The 18,732-nt window shown below is 47.8% G+C and overlaps 1 protein-coding gene and 1 long non-coding RNA gene across 2 annotated transcripts in view; both read left to right on the top strand.

Moving 5' to 3' along the window:
- LOC106143870 overlaps nucleotides 1-10,688 on the top strand; it is a 17,090-nt gene extending 6,402 nt beyond the window's left edge. Inside the window, exon 3 of the long non-coding RNA XR_001229010.2 lies at nucleotides 10,574-10,688. This is a non-coding gene — a long non-coding RNA (uncharacterized LOC106143870). The remainder of the gene's footprint in view (nucleotides 1-10,573) is intronic.
- Sephs2 (selenophosphate synthetase 2) lies at nucleotides 8,500-10,693 on the top strand. Its single transcript, XM_005372463.1, has one exon. The coding sequence runs from the start codon at nucleotides 8,651-8,653 to the stop codon at nucleotides 10,001-10,003; it is 1,353 nt and encodes a 450-aa protein (XP_005372520.2). The 5' UTR covers nucleotides 8,500-8,650; the 3' UTR covers nucleotides 10,004-10,693.
- The last annotated feature ends 8,039 nt before the right edge of the window (nucleotides 10,694-18,732 follow it).

Genomic DNA, 18,732 nt, shown 5'->3' with positions numbered 1-18,732 from the left:
CGCGCCCTCTATGTACCAATCCCTCCCCTCTGCTCCTCCACCATCCTCACACTTACTCATCCCATTCAGGACTGACTTTGAAGGCTCACTGAAATCTTCCCCGGCCACAATCACACAACACTCACTCATAAACCACCTCCCCTCCAGACCACTGCTTCTCATTTATCTGCAGTGGACAACTTGTAGGAGGTAGTGCTTCCTACCACGTAGGTTCCAGGTATTGAACTCAGGAACTCAGGTTGGCAGCAAGGGTCATTGCCCAATGAACTATCTTGCCAGCCTGACAAGGGGCTTTGTCTGTTGTGTATCCTTCAGTGCCTGGCACAGAGGAGGGCATATGTACATTTTTATTTTTTTAATTTTATTTTTTTATTGTGTATACAGTACATTTTTTAAAATTTTAGTTTCTGAGATAGGGCTTTGTGTAGCCCAGGCTAGCCTGATACTTGCTATGTAGACAAGCATGATCTTGCTCTCCTGGATTAGAGTTATGTGCTAACTCTCCTGGTTCCTAAGATTTTGTTTGTTTTAACTGAGACATGAACATAAAAGTTATGTATGCTAGTGGGTGCCATTCTTCCAAACATTCTGGACAACTCCAAATAGGATTATCCTGCTTTAAGAGAAACACACACACACACACACACACACACACACACACACACACACACACACAGTGACAGGACGCCCCCTAGAGTTCATCATGAGGTAACTGTTGTCCACACACATGCAGGAAACCTGTTTTGTTTGTTTTTTATTTGTTTGTTTTCTAGAGAGAGTAGCCCACACAGGCCTGGAATTTGAGTGTAGCCAGCTCAGGCCTCACGTCACAGCAATCCTTCTGCCTCAGTCTCCTGAGTTCTGAGACTTTAGAGAGCACCATGCCGCACCATGCCTGGCACACACGGAGGCCTGAGGTGCTAATGCATCTCTCTAGCGGTAGCAGTTCAGGCTGTTTTAACTTCCCTGTTCTTCTCTAGACTGCCTGCTACACTGAAAATGGTTTCGCAGGATCTAGAGAGGTGACTTAGAGAGAGGTTAAGCGTTCTTGTTGCTCTACTGGAGGACCTCAGTTTGGATCCCAGCACTCACATCAGGCAGTCTACAAACAGACTCTCTGAACCCCAACTTCAAAGAACTGGACACCCCTTTCTCGTGTCTTTGGCCACCAGCATATGCATACACACACACACATACACACACACACAGTACTCTTAAAATGGTAGTGTGGTGGTTTGAATGAAAATGGCCCTCATTGGCACAGGGAGTGGTGGCACTATTAGGAGGTGTGGCCTTGTTGGAGCAGGTGTTGTGTTGTTGGAGGAAGTGTGTCCTTGGATGCCGGCTTTGAGGGCTCAGAAGCTGAAGTCAGGCCTGGTGTGTCTCATGTACTTCCTGCTGCCTATGGATCCAGATGAAGAACTCTCAGCGCCTCTCCAACATATCTGCCTGCACGCCGCCATGCTTCCCGCCATGACAACAATGGGCTGAACCTCTGAACCTGTAAGCCAGCCCCAGTTAAATGTTTTCCTTTGTAAGAGTTGCTGTGCTCAGCTGGTGGTGGTGGCACACGCCTTTAATTCCAGCACTTGGGAGGCAGAGGCAAGTGGATCTCTGTGAGTTTGAAGCCAGCCTGGTCTACAAAGTGAGTTCCAGGACAGCCAGAGGTGTTACACAGAGAAACCCTGTCTTGGGGGGGAAAGTTGCTGTGGTCCCCCTGTCCTCTCACAGCAATAGGACACTGACTAAGTAAGACAGGTGGGTTTTGCTCTGTCTCACAAAGTAACCTTGACTGGCCCGGAACTCACAGAGATCCTCCTGTCTTTGCTTCCCAGGTTCTGGGAATAAAAGTATGAGCCAAACTGGGTGGTGGTGGCGCACGCCCTTAATCCCAGCTCTCAAGAGGCAGAGGCAGGCGGATCTCTGAGTTTGAGGACTGTAGACGTAAGTCACAAACGATGCCACAGCAGTTTGGAATTATAATTAACAGGGTAGTATTTATTTAAAGGGGAAAAAAACTTACAGATCACCGTCAGCCCTCTGTACGACCAGGAAGGGAGTCTAGCCGCCAGCCGAGCAGGAAGTGAAGAGAGCGAGAGAAGGAAGTGGCCGCTTTTTTAAAGGGAGAGAGACCACGCCCCAATGGGCGGGTATCTCAGCGGCTATAGGCTGGAGGAGCGGAAGGACCTCCCGCAACAGAGGACAGCCTGATCTACAGAGCAAGTTCCAGGACAGGCTCCAAAGCTGCAGGGAAACCCTGTCTCAAAAGAGAAAAATAAATAAGAAAATAAATAAATGAATGAAGTGTTGCCACCATGCCCAGACCCCCCCCCAAAAAAAAGTGGCTTTGTAATAGGTAAATTATGTAATTAAAAATATATTAGTGGGACTGAAGAGATGGTTACACACCACACACACACACACACACACACACACACACACACTTTTACTAAACAGCTGCAGACCGAAGTATCCCTGGGGCTTGTCATGCAGAACTTGAGCTCTTGATCCTCCTGCCTCAGCTCAGCTCCCCGAGTACCGAGGTGACAGGCAAGCACAACCATGCTTGGCCAGACCCCTCTATTTTTGAAACTTCTTTATTCTCCGCTCTCCAGCCCTAGGTTTTACCTTGGCAGTCTCAGACTATGTTCATTATTTTTGGTCACTGTGATAAAGCACCTGAGTAGGAAAAATAAAACCTTAAAGGAGCCACCAGGATGGCTCAGCGGCTCAACACCAGTCACCAAGTCCCCTGGACCCACATAGCAGAGGGAGAAAATGAACTCCCAAAAATTGTCCTCCACAAGTGCATGTGTCTACACACATGCGTGCGCGTGACTTAAACTTAAAGCAGACTCAAGGAAGAAGGATCTCCTTTGTCTCGTGATTTTGATCATGAGTGGCTGCCCCCACTCTCCTGGGCCTGTAGTGCTGCAGAGTATCATGGCCAGTGTGGGGGAGATGCAACTCAGCAGTGGTTAGGCCTCTAGAGCAGAAACCTGTGGAAATTCTGTTCCCTCAGGTACCGACTCTTTCAAAGCTACAAAGGGAGCTTATCTAAATCTCTGTCCCTCTGAAGAACTCAAGGTTCAAAGGTTGAGGTAGAAACCTGCTCCAGAGACAGACTGAATAGCAAGTAGCTCCCTCCTCTCCTCGCTGCTCTCCAGAAGCCCCGCCCCTTCTCGCCCCCTCCTTAAAATCCTCCTCCATCAGGCTCCTCCCCGCCACATCCTGTCAGCTAGTTGCTGACGTAACCTCCTGACCACAAGATAATTTTCTTTAATCAAATAATCTTTGCATCACTAAACAAGTGTTCCAGAGCATTAACAAAAGTAACACACCTTAAAATAATATCCTACATAAGGTACAATGGTACATGCCTAGAAGCCCAGGACTCTGGAGGCGGAAGCGAAAGGATCTCTGTGAGCTCAAAGACAGCCTGAGCTGTGAGTTCTAGAACAGGGTGGGTTACAGAGCGGGACCATTGTCACAAAACAGAGAACTGAGAGATGGCTCAGTGGATAAAAGATCTTCCTGACCGCTCCTGCAAAGTCCTCTGACCTCCACACATGTGCTGAAACACAGATACACATGCGCACACACACACACACCACACAACACACACATATACACACACCACACAACCACACACACTTATACACATACCACACACACACAACACACACATATACACACACCCCACACCTATACACTATATATATATATACATATATATGTATATATATATATATAAACATGAAACAATATATCTGGCCATAATGATTTCAGGCTTAATAATGTAAATTTGGGCTACATAATAAAATACTGTCTTTTTTTTAAAAAAAGCATAGAGTCAGGCAGTGGTGGCACACACCTTTAGTCCCAGGACTCTGGGAGGCATAGGCAAATGGATCTCTATTTTGAGGCCAGCCTGGTCTACACAGTGAGTTCCAGGACAACCAGAACTACATAGTGAAATCCTATCTTGAAAAACCAAAATAAATAGATAAATAAAATAAATAAAAAGGCATTGGCAATATTGCTCAATTGATAAGAGTGCTAGTCTAGAATATAAAAAGCCTCTCTAAAACAAACAAAAATATTTAAAGGAAACAGTAGCCTTTCCTGGGGCTGCTGTGAAGACTGTATTTTTTTTTCTCCTAAGCTCTCTTGTTGTCCAGGCTAGCTTCAAACTTGACAGATAGCCTGGACAGCTAAGTCTAGCCTTGAACTCCCAACCCTTCTGTCTCCACCTCCCAAGTGCTGGGATTACAGGCGTGTGCCACCACACCCAGCTGGTTGCTGTGAATACTAAGTGAGAAGACAGATACACATGGAAAATGCTTGCCTCTTCATGTGTGTCCAAATGGACGGATAACTATACAGAAGGATTTACTCAGCTGATACATGCCATGCCATGGACAGGGCCAGGACAAGAGAAGGGGACACAGCAGCCCCTGCCCTGTGCACGCTACATACCAGCATGGCACTCAGACAACCTGGCATTCTGCAGGAACAAAGTATTGTCCGCCTCAAGGTAGAGACTGCCTGGGCTACATAGTGAGACCCTGTCTCAAACACAGAATTACACATTTCAATCGAGAGGGGAAACGCCAAAGAGCAAGAGGACAACAAGTCTACCGGGTCCAGTCACTGTTCACCCTGCCAGGTGCTGACAGAATTAACACAATGGATTTTTTTTTCCTCTTTGAGACAGGAGACTCCTTCAAGTGTGTCATGTGCTGAGAAGCTGCAAAGGCTTGACTCTTTCACCCTGCCATCACGCTACCCCCTAAACAGGAGCTATGATCCCCAATTTACTGAAGTGGTGTGGAGGGGCAGGAATGGATCTCTTGATTGCGTTGAGTGCAAAAGTTCTGTCAAAGTTCAAAGGTCAGGTGTATGAGAGCATGCTCCTTGGCAGGCTGGCCCCACACCCTTACCAAAGACAGGGGTGTGCAGTGGATCTCACTGGAAGGGGAAGGAACCAGCAGAGTGGAGTGGATAGAAAGGACTAGGGGCCTAAATATGATCAAAATACAGTATATATTCAAGAACTGTCATTGAAATGCATTATTATGTGTAACTAATGACTTTTAAAAAAACCTTAAAAAATCCAAAATTTTTTACTTCCATATCTAGTGTTTTATCACTGTACCATTTTTTGTTTTTATAAATTCTGAAATATATACTTTACTTTTCTAAATTACATTTTACTTGGTGTGTGTGTGTGTGTAACAGGCTTTCTTTTGGGCCACCAACCAACTCCCCAATCACGGCACAGAGACTTATCCATTGCTGTGAATGCTCTGCCTTAGCTTAGGCTCATTTTCTGCTAGCTCTTAAAACTTAATTTAAGCTGTTTCTCTTCATCTGTGTTTTGCCTTGGGGCTTTTTATCTGTCTTTCATTCTGTACGTACTGCTTTCCTCTGTGCCTGTCTTGCAGCTGCCCGACTGGCTGGTGGGGGTGTCTCCCCTTCTTCCTCCCTGTTCTTCTCTCCTTGACCTGAGCCTAGATTCCTCCCCTCTCCCCCAACTTATTCTCTTTGCCCCACAAGCGCACCTGTCCCTCTCCTGCCTAGCCAGCTCTGGGCCATCCAGCCTTTTATTAGACTAGTCAGGTACCTCAGGCCGGCAGAGCAACACATCTTGACGTAATTAAAGAAATGTGTAAACACATGGAACACACCTTTTGTCTAGTTAAGGTAGTATCCCACATGTGTGCATGTGTGTGTTTATGTGTGGGTGTGCATCCATGTGTGTGGGTGTGAGTGTTTGCGTGTGTATGAATGTGAACATGTGTGTGTGTGTGTGCATGCATGTGAATCCTATGGAAGTCCATCCTTCCCTTCCACTGCTTCTGTCCTGGGGATCAAATGTAGGTCTTCAGGCTTAGTAGCCAGTACTTTTACCCTTGAGCTGTCTTTTTGGCCCAAATTTTCCTCTTTTTAAAAAATTGAGGACCGGCCGGGCGGTGGTGGCGCACGCCTTGGGAGGCAGAGGCAGGCGGATCTCTGTGAGTTCGAGACCAGCCTGGTCTACAGAGCTAGTTCCAGGATAGGCTCCAAAGCCACAGAGAAACCCTGTCTTGAAAAACCAAAAAAAAAAAAAAATTGAGGACCGGAGAGATGGCTCAAAGATTTAAGAATGCTGTCTGCTCTTCCAGAGGGTCCAGATTCAGATGCCAGCACTGATATGGCATCTGTCACTCAGTTCCATTTAAATACCTGTGGGCAAAACACTCATACACACAAAATAAAAATCAATCTATTTCTTAGAAAGTTGAAAGCAGGGTATGGTGGCGCACGCCTTTAATCCCAGCCCTCGGGAGGCAGAGGCAGGCGGATCTCTGTGAGTTCGAGGCCAGCCTGGTTTACAGAGAGAGTTCCAGGACAGTTTGAGATACACGGAGAAACCCTGTTTCATTATCGTTGTGTGCGTGAGTGTCTGAAGGCATGACACAAGTGGATGAAGAAGCCAGAAGAGGGTCTTAGAGCTCCTGGAGCTGGAGTTATAGGGACATCTAAGCCACCAAGTGTGAGCTGAGAAATAAATCTGTGTCCTCTGAAAGAGCGGCAAACACTCTTTTACCAGCTGAGCCATCTCTCCAGCCCCCGCGCCTCATGTTCTCATACAGTGAGAACAGAAGTCTAACTCACAACATTTTTATGAAAATTAAAATAGCTACAACACAAAAAACGTCTTAGAGTGTTACTATTAAAGCTATAACTCTCATTTTAAAAATTATAATCTGGGGCTAGTGAGATGGTTTAGTGAGGAAAAGCATTTGCCATGAAAAAAGAATTTCTAGACAGGGTTTTTTTGTGTAGCCTTAGCTGTCCTAGAAGTCACTGTAGACCAGGCTGGCCTCAAACTCACTGAGCCCCACCTGCTTCTGCCTCCCAAGTGCTGGGGGGAAAAGGCACAACACTGCCCAACAAGTAAATCTTATTTTTTTGTTGTTTTGTTTTGTAACCCTGGCCATCCTGGAACTCACCGTGTTAACCAGGTTGACCTCGAACTCACAAAGATCCTCCTACCTCTGCCTCCCAAATGATGGGATTAAAAGTGTGTGTCACCACTGCCCGGCTGCTGTGAAAATCTTGACAACTTCAGTTAGATCCCATGAACCCATTAAAGGTGGGAGAAGAGAACCAATCACACAAAGTTGTTCTTGAGCACCCGCGCACATCACCAAGCACAACACTGAGAGATTTATTTATTTTCATTTTGTATGTGTAGGAGCATTTTGCCTACATGTATGACTGTGCACTCTGGTGCTCTCAGAAGCCGGAATGGGACATCAGATCCGCTGGAAACCGGAATTACAGATGTTTGTTAGCTAGCTGCCATGTGGGTGATGGGAACCAAACCCAGGTCCTCTGCAAGACTAGCAAATGCTCACTCTCTTTTTGTTTTATTTTGTTTTGATTTTTCAAGACCGGATTTCTCTGTAGCTTTGGAGCCCTGTCCTAGAACTAGCTCTTATAGATCAAGCTGGCCCCAAACTCACAGAGATCTGCCTGCCTCTTCCTCCCGAGTACTGGGATTAAAGGCGTGCGCCGCCACCACCCAGCTCTAGCAAATGCTCTTAAACACTAACCCATCTCTCCCGCTTCTATTTTTTTTTTTTTTTTTTTAGACAAGGTCTCATTGTGTAGCCCAGACTAGCCTAGACTATCATCGTCTTCCTACTTCAGCTTTCCAGGGCTGGAATTACAGGCTGTGTCAGTACATCCAGAGAGAGTGTACTACTCTGGGTTTCACACAATTTTAGTAGCTATTGGCTTCCTTCCTGAATCTATCATGAATTCTCATATACATTAACTTCAGGAAATATGGACATCTTAGCACAGAGTAGCCAAGTAAGCTATTCTGCTGCATTAATAAATTAACTTGGTCAGGAGACAGTCATTCGTCATTGGCAGTTAATGGCCAAAACAGTACCCAAATCTGTGTTTTCATGTGAAATTTTGCAACATTGATGTTGCAATTTGCTTAAGTAATGATAGTATTTGCTTTGCAACGTCCCCTTTTTCCCCCCATTTCTCCCCTTAGAGTGTTTTCTGACCCTAGATTTATTTTGTGTCTTGTCAAATGTCACTGGCACCATTCTGACCTTCATGGGGTTAGCCAACTGTTAGGGCTTCCTTCACCAAGTGAGCTACCCTTCCGTAAAGCCAAAGCCAACCACTTCCAAGACCAGGTTCACATTTTTAAGGGGAGCGGGGCATCTTGGCTCCTCTCTGAAATACCAGCACTTGGGAAACTGAGCCAGACGGATAGACGTGAGTTCGAGGCCACCCTGGTCTACATAGAGAAGAGCGTTCCAGGCCAGTTACAGAAAGTTCACGTGATAATCTCGCGGGGACCGGTTGTGCAAGCAGACGGTTAATTTGTAATATACCTTCCCGAGTAAAGGAAGCCCGCCTCTCGGTACAGGAGTCGTCATTGGGTGGTGTGGCTGTCAATCACGCTGTATATAAATAGACGCCGCGCGGCGCTCGCGCCGGCAGAGTGGTTTGCGTCCTCCGGTCCCACACGTGCTGCGCACCGTTTCCTCGGGTAACCTTTGCCTGCGTGACAAGTAGGCTCCCCTGCAGGTACTGGGGCCTTAGGGTCCGTCCGGCCTCCCCCGCGGGCTGCGCGATGGCGGAAGCAGCGCCAGGAGCCAGCGGAGAGGCCATGGCGGCGCTGGTGGCGGCGGAGGGTTCCTTTGGCCCGGCAAGCCGGAGTTTCTCCAACTACCGGCCGTTCGATCCCCAGACCCTGGGCTTCAGCCCGAGCTGGCGGCTGACGAGCTTCTCCGGCATGAAGGGCTGAGGCTGCAAGGTCCCCCAGGAGACTCTGCTCAAACTCCTGGAGGGACTGACGCGGCCCGCGCTGCAGCCCCCGCTCGCCTCGCTGGTCGGAGGTCCAGAGGAGACGGCGCAGGAAGGGGGCCTGGGCACCAGGCCGGGCCCCAGCTCAGCCCTTCCCTCGCTGAGCATTGGGATGGACTCCTGCGTCATCCCCCTGAGGCACGGCGGCCTGTCGCTGGTGCAGACCACCGACTTCTTTTACCCCTTGGTGGAAGATCCGTACATGATGGGGCGCATAGCCTGTGCCAATGTGCTCAGTGATCTCTACGCCATGGGCATCACCGAGTGTGACAACATGTTGATGTTGCTCAGTGTCAGTCAGAGCATGAGCGAGAAGGAGCGCGAGAAGGTAACCCCGCTCATGATCAAAGGCTTCCGTGACGCTGCCGAGGAGGGAGGAACCGCAGTGACCGGTGGACAGACAGTGGTCAACCCGTGGATTATCATCGGTGGGGTTGCCACTGTGGTGTGCCAGCAGAATGAAATCATAATGCCTGATAGTGCAGTGGTAGGAGATGTCCTGGTGTTAACCAAACCCTTGGGAACCCAGGTTGCCTCCAATGCCCACCAATGGCTGGATAATCCTGAAAAATGGAGTAAAATCAAGATGGTGGTTTCCAGAGAAGAAGTAGAGCTGGCCTATCAGGAAGCTATGTTCAACATGGCTACTCTAAACCGGACTGCTGCTGGCTTGATGCACACATTTAACGCCCACGCTGCCACGGATATCACAGGCTTTGGCATTTTAGGACACTCTCAGAACCTCGCAAAACAACAAAAAAATGAAGTGTCCTTCGTCATCCATAATCTGCCAATCATTGCCAAGATGGCTGCCATCAGCAAAGCCAGTGGACGCTTTGGCCTCCTCCAAGGAACATCGGCTGAAACCTCCGGGGGATTACTGATTTGTCTGCCGAGAGAACAGGCTGCCCGCTTTTGTTCGGAAATCAAATCTTCCAAGTATGGAGAGGGTCACCAAGCGTGGATCGTCGGCATTGTGGAGAAGGGAAACCGGACAGCCCGTATCATTGACAAGCCTCGCGTGATTGAGGTTCTACCTCGGGGAGCCACTGCCGCCGCCGCCGCCACTGCTGCTCTGGCTCCTGATAATCCCAACGCAGCCTCCGAGCCTAGTTTATGAAATGAAATAGCAGAAGTCGTTGGAAAAGCAGAGCCATTCCACACGCTCGTGGACTGTTGGCCAGGGTTGACTTTAAGACCTTTGCGAAGGCCGCCTGCGTAGCGAGTGCCTCCAGATGCCCTTGGTAGTTCCATCAGAAGCTGCCTGTGTGTACATCCAGGGCCAGAAGTAACCTTTGGGGGGAATGTGTGTTCATCTGTTGAGAGATTGAGGAGGAGCAGGAAGCCTTTTCCCAAAGCAAGATGAGACTATTCCAGGTTTTTCTTTGCACTGAGTTGATTCATTTCTGCACAGGGAGTAAGATGATTTCATACCAAAAGAGTAAACTGCAACGTGAAAAGAAATTTTGAGTTTGGACCAATATATTGATAAGTCTAAATTGTTAAAACTCTTACTGATTCATTGTCAAATTCGTTTTAATTCTTCTGAGAAACCGCCTCTTTTCCTGTTCTGGGCAAGAGTTGAGCAGCTTGCCCAGCTAGGGAAGGAAGACCGCAGCCCCTGACTTGGTCTCTGTCAATGATGCCTCTTCCTCTAACTCCTGCTAAGGACTGGAAGAGGCTGAACAAGCCTCAGAGCCAGGTGTTGGTGGTCATTAATACACTAAATCTTATGCTGAAAATTCCCGGAGATTTAGTTAATAAAGAAAATTTATTGCAGCTAAATAAATAAAAGGGACTTGTTGGAAAACGCTTGTGGCTAATGTTTGGTTTTGTGGATCAGTTTTTTTGTTTTGTTTCTGGCAGGTTCTCACACAGTGAGTGTTGGTCCAGGTGTGTGCTGCCAAGCCTAGCTGGAATTCTGAACCTTTTGATCCCTTGATGTTACATTTAGAACCTGCAAAATAGAAAGTGGCTGTTGCCCCTGCCCCTGAGCCAGGTATTTGGGTTTGCATTGTCTCCCTTTGATGACAGAAGACTTGGAATGGATGTAAAACTCTTGGGGATTACAAGGTAGACAGAAACTAGCAAAAAAAAGGGGGTGGGGCACTTTTTTACAAGCTAGGAAGAAGGTGAGGGCAAAACTAGCTTAGCAGAATAGTAGAAGCTGTCTGAAAGTGGGGGCATGCTAATGGGGACTAGCTCTGGAAGGATTCAGTAAGGAGTTGACATGAGAAGAGACCCTGCTGAAAGCTTTTGTACAGCCAGCAGTGTGTACACTTTGCAGGCGCTCCACCCCCACCCCAGTACTTTGAGGTAGGCAACTGCCTTTTATCTCTGGGAGGGAAAAAGGAACACCAGGCACAGCCTGACTGGAAACTCCTCATGGTCGTTCAAATCTCAGCCGAGGGTTGGGATGTGGCTTCCCTAGCATGCTCGAAGCCCTGGGTTCAGTCCCTAGCACCAAATAAGCCCAGTGGTGTCGCCAGCACTTGGGAAGTAGAAGTCAAAGTCATCTTTGGTGATATATTAAGTTGAAGGCTAGCCTGGGCTACATCTAGACACTGTCTCAACACCCCCATACAAAAGAAAACTGACCCAGGGTTTGTTGGTGGCTGCCTAGATGCCTGAGAACTTTATTTCAGGACCCGGTACTATGGGGGTTGGGTGAGAACAAGAGGAGAAAGAGAAAACAAGTTTTAAACCTCTGGCCGGGGAGTTGAGTAATTCCGTGTTAACAGTGGTGTGGCTTGGGCAAAGTCCTAGTTTAATCTCTGCCGCCAGGAAAAATAGCCTTAGCCGGGAAGATTAAACCATTTTAAGAGGGCCCAGGTACCATCCAGTAGCTTGACAGTTGAAATACCCTGGAGAAAGTGACCATGTCCAGAAAACAGATGTGTAAATGTAAAAGCACTGCCCTGAAGTTTCCCGATACATTAGGATTTTTAATGTTCACCCCCACCACACACATCTGGCAGCCCTGGCTTGTCCTCCCTGGTACTGGCTCAAACATTTTTGTTACTCTCTTCCAGTCCGCTGAGAATGCAACTGTTCTTTTTTTGCAGTTACTTCCCTTGGAGACAGCATGCTCGGCCCCCACTGAGCCACACTCCCTAGCTACCTCCTGCCTTTTGGTATTGTTTTAGACAAGCTCTTGCTGTGTAGCCGGGTCTGGCCTGCAACTTGCTGGTCTAGAACTCAGAGATTTGCCTGCCTCTGCCTCCCATGTGCCAGGATTAAATGTATGTATGTGCCACCACACCCAGCTCATTCTTATAGTTTTTCTATGAGTTTTTTGCCTGCATATATGTGTGAATCACATATGTGCAGTGCCCCCCAGAGGCTAGAAGAGGGCTTTGAATCTCCTGGAACTGGAGTTACAGATAGTTGTGGGTGCTGGGGATGGAACTCGGGCCCCTACAAGAGCAACCAGTGCTATCGATCAATGAGCTGTCTCTATCCCCTCATTCTTTATCGTTGCTGGGGTTTTGGGGTTTTTTGGGGGGGTTGTTTTTGGCTTTGTTTTGGTTTTGGTTTTGTTTTTTTCTTTTGAGATGAGGTCTCAATATGTAGCCTTGGAACTCATTATCTAGACCAGGTTGGCCTTGAACTCACAGAGATCTGCCTGCCTCTGCCTCCCGAGTGCTGGTTTGCACCACCACTTCCCGGTTTATTCTAATTTTTAAATACAAGTAATTAAGGATCACCAGACATTTGAGGCAAGTTTTCAACTTTGAAAAAAAAATTAAGGGAAAGACAAATTCGGAGAGAAACGTAGGAAAGAAGGAAAATACAAAAGGATGGTTTGTAAGAGACAACATGCTTAGGATCTAGAGACCTGGACACGCAGTGCAGCAAGAGACGACAAAGGTGGACGTGGCTAGCAGAAGACAGAATTCCAGAAGATGTGTAATAGACGAGGGATATTTGTGCAAATCGGGTGACCCAGGAAAGCCAGTAAGAAGGCAGGAGGAAGAAATTTATCAGAGAATAATGCAAGTGTTCCTGAACTTAAAACGTTGCAAGTAGGGGCTGGAGGCTGCTCAACAGCTAAGAGCATCGGCTACACTTCCAGAGGACCTAAGTACCATCCTCAGCACCCACGCGGCGGCTCACAACGTCCATAACTCCAGTTCCAGGAGGTCTGAAGCCTTCTGAGCCCAAGGGCACCAGGCATGTGTGTATTCAGGCATCTGACTGGCCTGCCCTTGGGGTCCTGACAGCTGCACCTGTGCACATTCCCTATGTTCCTTTCTACGTGGTGGGCCTTGCTCGCCTTCCATCTCTCTCTCCCTCCTCTCTCCCTTCTCCCTTTCTCTCTTCCTCCGCTCTTGTCTCCAGGGACCGGTCTCTGCTCTCCTGCCTGCCCATTTCTCTGTCCCAATTTCTCTCCTCTCCAGATAACTGCTCACGTGAGCCCTGTTGTGCTGCATGCCTCCTTCTGACGTTTTTTAAATGATAACACATACATGCTAGCAAAACATTACATCATACTCCCTTTTTTTTTTGATTTTTCGAGACAGGGTTTCTCTGTGGTTTTGGAGCCTGTCCTGGAACTAGCTATGTAGACCAGGCTGGTCTCGAACTCACAGAGATCCGCCTGTCTCTGCCTCCCAAGTGCTGGGATTAAAGGCGTGCACCACCACCGCCCGGCTCATACTCCCTTTTTTAAAAGGGAGTTTTGTTTGTTTTTATTTTTCTTTAGCTGAAAGTGGTGGACCTGTGGTACCTGCCTGTAATCTCAGGACTTGGGTAGGGAAGCTGGGAAGATCAGGGTTCAAAGTCACCCTCACAAATGTAGAAAGGTCCAAGAAAGCATGAGCTATATGAGACCCTGTCTCAAAAGCAAATCAGAAAATAAGTTGAAAATTTCATATCTCTTGAATTCCCAGCATAATGAATTTTGTTTTGAGGCCAGATCGATGTTTTATAGCCAGGACTATCCTGGAATGCACTATGAACCCCAGGATGGCCTTGAATTTATGTCAATCCTCCTGTCTCAGCTTCCCAAGGACCAAATTTACAGGGATGAGCCACCGGGCCCAACTCCAGTGTAGTGACTTCTAAGACATACTAATTTATGAAGCTTTAAATTGCCAGAGGTAAAGATCCTGAGTTCAAGGCCAGCCAGACCTACACAGTGAGACCCTGTCTCCAAACAAAGTTATTTTGAGGCATGTAAAATATCACAACGATTTCATCCCATGCAGTTTTTCTCGGGAAACTACTGGAAAGGCTAAGCATGTGTTTCAGGGGTGGAGTGCTTACCTAGTGTGTGTTAGGTCTTGTGTTTACTCCCCAGGACCATGAAAGCCAACAAACAAGACTACGGGACACTGGGTTCCTAGAGAGCACAGAGAAAAGGAAACAACCATGGGACCCAGCTCTCCCTGGAGAGTCAGCAGCCACCCTGAGGACACACCCCACCCAGACAGACAGAAGAAGAAAACAATACAAGGAGTCTTGGCACATCGAATTGTGTGGGATCTATACGGGAAGAATGATGAATAGTATATAATGGATCAGTGATACAAATAGAAAGTTAATAAATGGAAACAAGAAATGAAAAACCCAGGTCAAAAAGCAACTCAGGAGTACAAAGGAAATGTAATCATGCTAGTTTTCAACAGTCAGTACCAGAGTAGATAAACGTCACTTAATAACAGAAGTTCATCCGCTCTCCGGACTCCTACAGGGCTCTTCACCAAAGGCTGGGGCTGTGGACCATTGTGGACCACTGCAGGGCTCCAGCTTCACCTGGTAGATACCCTAGTGCTCGCTCACCATAAATCCATTAGCTTTTCCACGGGCATTAGACAAACCAGGGCCTGGAACCTCTCACTTTAGACTCCAACTGGCTGGTACCTTCTCGGTCCTGTCCCAGCTCAGACCCTTGAAAGGCCTAAGAATGCAGCTCAGTAGTAGAATGCTTAACCAGCTGTAAGCAGTCCAGCCTTAGCTCCCATCCGCAGTAACACCATTCCCAAAATCTTAAAAATAACTTAAGTTTAAAAGTCTAAAAGTCAGCCAGGCGGTGGTGGCGCACGCCTTTAATCCCAGCACTCGGGAGGCAGAGGCAGGCGGATCTCTGTGAGTTCGAGACCAGCCTGGTCTACAGAGATAGTTCCAGGACAGGCTCCAAAGCCACAGAGAAACCCTGTCTCGAAAAACCAAAAAAAAAAAAAAAAAGTCTAAAAGTCCTCACAGCCAGGCAGTGGTGGTGCACGCCTTTAAGCCTAGTACTCACGGGGAAGAGAGGTCGGTGAGTCTCTGAGTCCAAGGCCAGCCTGGTCTACAGAGTGTGTTCCAGGGCAGTGAGGACTGTTCCACAGAGAAACCCTGTCTCAAAAAACAAACAAACAAAACAGACCTCACAGAGGACCCTTCTGACTTTCTATCAGACACCAGCTATGGAAGGAAGCCCTGGGGCAGAACAGTGTTGGGCACGCTAACAAGCTCTCCTACCACTCAGCCACCTCCGGCCCTTCTCCCACTCATCCTGTCATTGTTTCATTGCTCTTATCTTAACCTATAATTATCTTTAAAATGTATTAATTTACTCTAAAATTATTCTCTAAAGGGGCTAATGTTAGTGCTTGGTTAGGGCTCAGTGTGTGGAGCACTGGGCCTCCCATACATGAAGCCCTAGGTTTAAACCCAATTCTGTTAATAAAATAAAATAAACTTGGGGCTAGAAAGATGGCTCAGAGGTTAAGAGCATTGACTGTTCTTCCAAAGGTCCTGAGTTCAATTCCTAGCCACATGGTGACTCCCAACCATCTGTAATCTGGCGCCCTCTTCTGGCCTGCAGGCATACATGTAGGCAGAAAATTGTATATATAATAAAGTCTTTAAAAAAAAATAAACTTTTGTTCCCGTGCCATAACTCAGCAGGTGAAAGCATTTAGTCCCATAATCTAAGTTCAAGCCCCATAACCCATAGAGGGAGAAGAGAACAGACTTTGGGAAGTTGTCCTCTGACCTGCATGATGTGTGTGTGAACACACACACACACATCATACAGGCCAGCCTGATCACACTCACACACATGGATAGTAAATACAAAGTAAAAAAATTAAAGCCCCCTTCCTTTTCTGCTTTCTTGGCGTGCGCACGTGTTCTGTCTTTCTCTCCTTTTATCCTCTCTCTCTCTCTCTCTCTCTCTCTCTCTCTCTCTCTCTCTCTCTCTCCTGTAATAAATATTTTACCTTTATGCCTAAAAAAAAGAAAAAAATACAAAGTAAAAAAATTAAAGATAAAACAAAATTGTTCCCTGTATATAAGCTCCAAGAGGACAAGGATACTCAAACCTCAGACTGATCAGTGCCTGCTTAGGGTTCCAGAGGGAGGGGGAGGGGGAAGGGAAGGAGGGGGGAAGTGGACCTGGAGGAGCTGATACCCCTTTTCTCGCTTTCCTAGCTCTCATATCTGGTGTCTCCTAGCAGTGGAAGCTGGTATCATTATCTACAAAACAGGTCTTTGGAGAAGAAATCCGAGTCAGGCCTGTTTTCCCTCTTAAAGGGATTTTCTCTCTCCTGGTCTATTTTGTTTGCCTGCATGTATGTCTGTGCACCACCTGTGCGCCTGGCGCCCACTATGTCGGAAGAGGGTGTCACATCCCTTGGACCTGGAGGTACGAATGGCTGTGAACCAGCATGCGATGCGGGGAACTGAACTGGGTTCCTCTGCAAGAGCATCCGTGCTTAACCACTGAGCACCTCCCCAGCCACTCAGAGGCCCTCTTCTCGGTTCATTCCCGAGACTACATTTGGCCGTAGAAAAGGAAAGAGAAGTGGTTGGAGGCGTCCTTGTGTGGCTCTTCAACTTAACCCAGGCAGAGTGAAGGTTGACTGTATGGAATTCCCATGCCTGCCTTGGGGACAGGCTGGCCATAAAAGTGAAGACGGAGGTGGGCTGGAGGTACAGCTCAGTGGTTAAGAGCTCTGGCTGTTCTTCCAGAGGACCCAGCACCCACATGGCAGCTCACAACTGTCTGTAAGTCCAGTTCCAAGGGACATGATACCTTCACAGGGATGCATATAAAATAAATAAACTTTTTTTTAAAAAGTGAAGACAGCAGGTGGTATAGATAACAGTGCCACGGGTGGAAAGGAGAATCTAGGAGCAAACATGGCCGGCTGGAGAGATGGCTCAGTGGTTAAGAGCACTGCCCGCTCTTCCTAGAGGACCTGGGTTCAGTTCCCAGCATCCACAAGGCAGGTCACAGCTCTCTGTCACTCCATTTCCAGGGGTGCTGACACCTTTCTCTGGGTCTGCAAGCATCAATATCACAGGTAGTACACAGACACGTGGGGAAAATACTCATAAACATTGTTTAAAGCAAGCAGGTGATAGATAAAGGCAGACGGGGATAGCAGAGGGCAGGGCTTACATGACAAGGGACAGAACAGAGGGAAGGCTCTGCTAGGCAGCCTGGAGACAGGCTCACTGCCTCTTCTCCCCACCAGAGCAGCAGCATTAGTACTGCTTTACCTCAGTCCGAGCAGCCAGGCTCGAGGCTCTTAGGGCCTCAGTCTCATAGCTGTAACTTAGGTGTAGCCAAGTTGAACATGATGGATCACACCTGTAATTCCAGCCTTCGAGAAGCTGAGGTGGGAGAAAACAACTTGAGCTACATCATGTGTTTCAGGTTAACCTGGGCTACATAACGAGTTCGTGCCTCAGAATTTTAAAAATGGGTGGGAGACCATGGAGGAGATGCAATGAGATATGCTCCAACGCACGATTAGACCCACTGAGCTCCAGCAAACTCTAGTTTCCAAGAAACTCTGGTTATGGCTGGGTGGTGGTGAGACAGAGGCAGGCAGATCTCTGTGAGTTCAAGGCCAGCCTGGTCTACAAGAGCTAGTTCCAGGACAGGAACCAAAGCTACAGAGAAACCTGTCTCAGCCTCCACCACTTTGTTCTCAAGCAGCCATCACTTCTATCCCAGTTTCCCAAAGAGCCATACAGGGACCGCTGGGGAGGGGGGCCAAGCTCTTGTGAGAGCAGCAGAGAGAATGCAGGCATGTACATGCATGTCTGACCCAAGCCATAAATCCTGTGAAATGTTTACTGGCTTGTGCTAGACAGTCAGCCTTGATCTTCTCGGGAGCTAGGTCTATAAAGGACTATTGACAAGTGTGACCTGAAAGACAAGACAAATACATCGAGGCGCTGATTAAATCAGGCAGGTTGGACTGCCAAGGTATGTCTAAGGAGACTGAGGAAGACTGACAGGCTGTGGGGAGAGGAGGGAAGGACCTGGGAATAAGAGAACAGCTAATGGCGCCACGTGTACACTCACAGCCTCTCCTTCCCTTTGGGACCGGCATTCCCATCAGAGGATGCTACTGTGGGCAAAGGACCACGGATGTTTCTGCCAGATGCTTTACGAGACGGCTCATCGTGGAAAGGTCCTTGCCACACAAGCCCATCAACCCGAGTTCAGTCCCTTGGACCCAAAGTGGCAAGAACCAACTCCACAAAGTTGTCCCCTGACCTCCAGATGCCCCCCCACACACACACCACGCACACACATGCACAGAGTAAAAATACATTTTAAAAGGTTCTTAAAAGATACCTCACAGAAACTCACAGGCAGGGTCTCCTGGGGAGAGTGCAGCGGTGACCCCAGAATCTCCTTACCAACCTCCAATGACTCTAAAAGCCTTTGTCTGTTATTCTTCCTACCTGAGGCACTCAGGATCCCTGCAAAGGGCTCTCCAAGTCAGTTCCAGAGAAAAGTGACAGTTTTGGTTTTGTTCTAATTTTGAAATAGATCTTACTATGTAGATTAGGCTAGCCTCAAACTCAGAGATCCACCTGCCTCTGCCTCCTGAGTGCTGG

Source organism: Microtus ochrogaster, chromosome 8, assembly GCF_000317375.1.
Source record: "Microtus ochrogaster isolate Prairie Vole_2 chromosome 8, MicOch1.0, whole genome shotgun sequence".
NCBI lineage: Eukaryota > Metazoa > Chordata > Mammalia > Rodentia > Cricetidae > Microtus > Microtus ochrogaster.
This window is presented reverse-complemented; position numbering and strand designations above follow the sequence as displayed.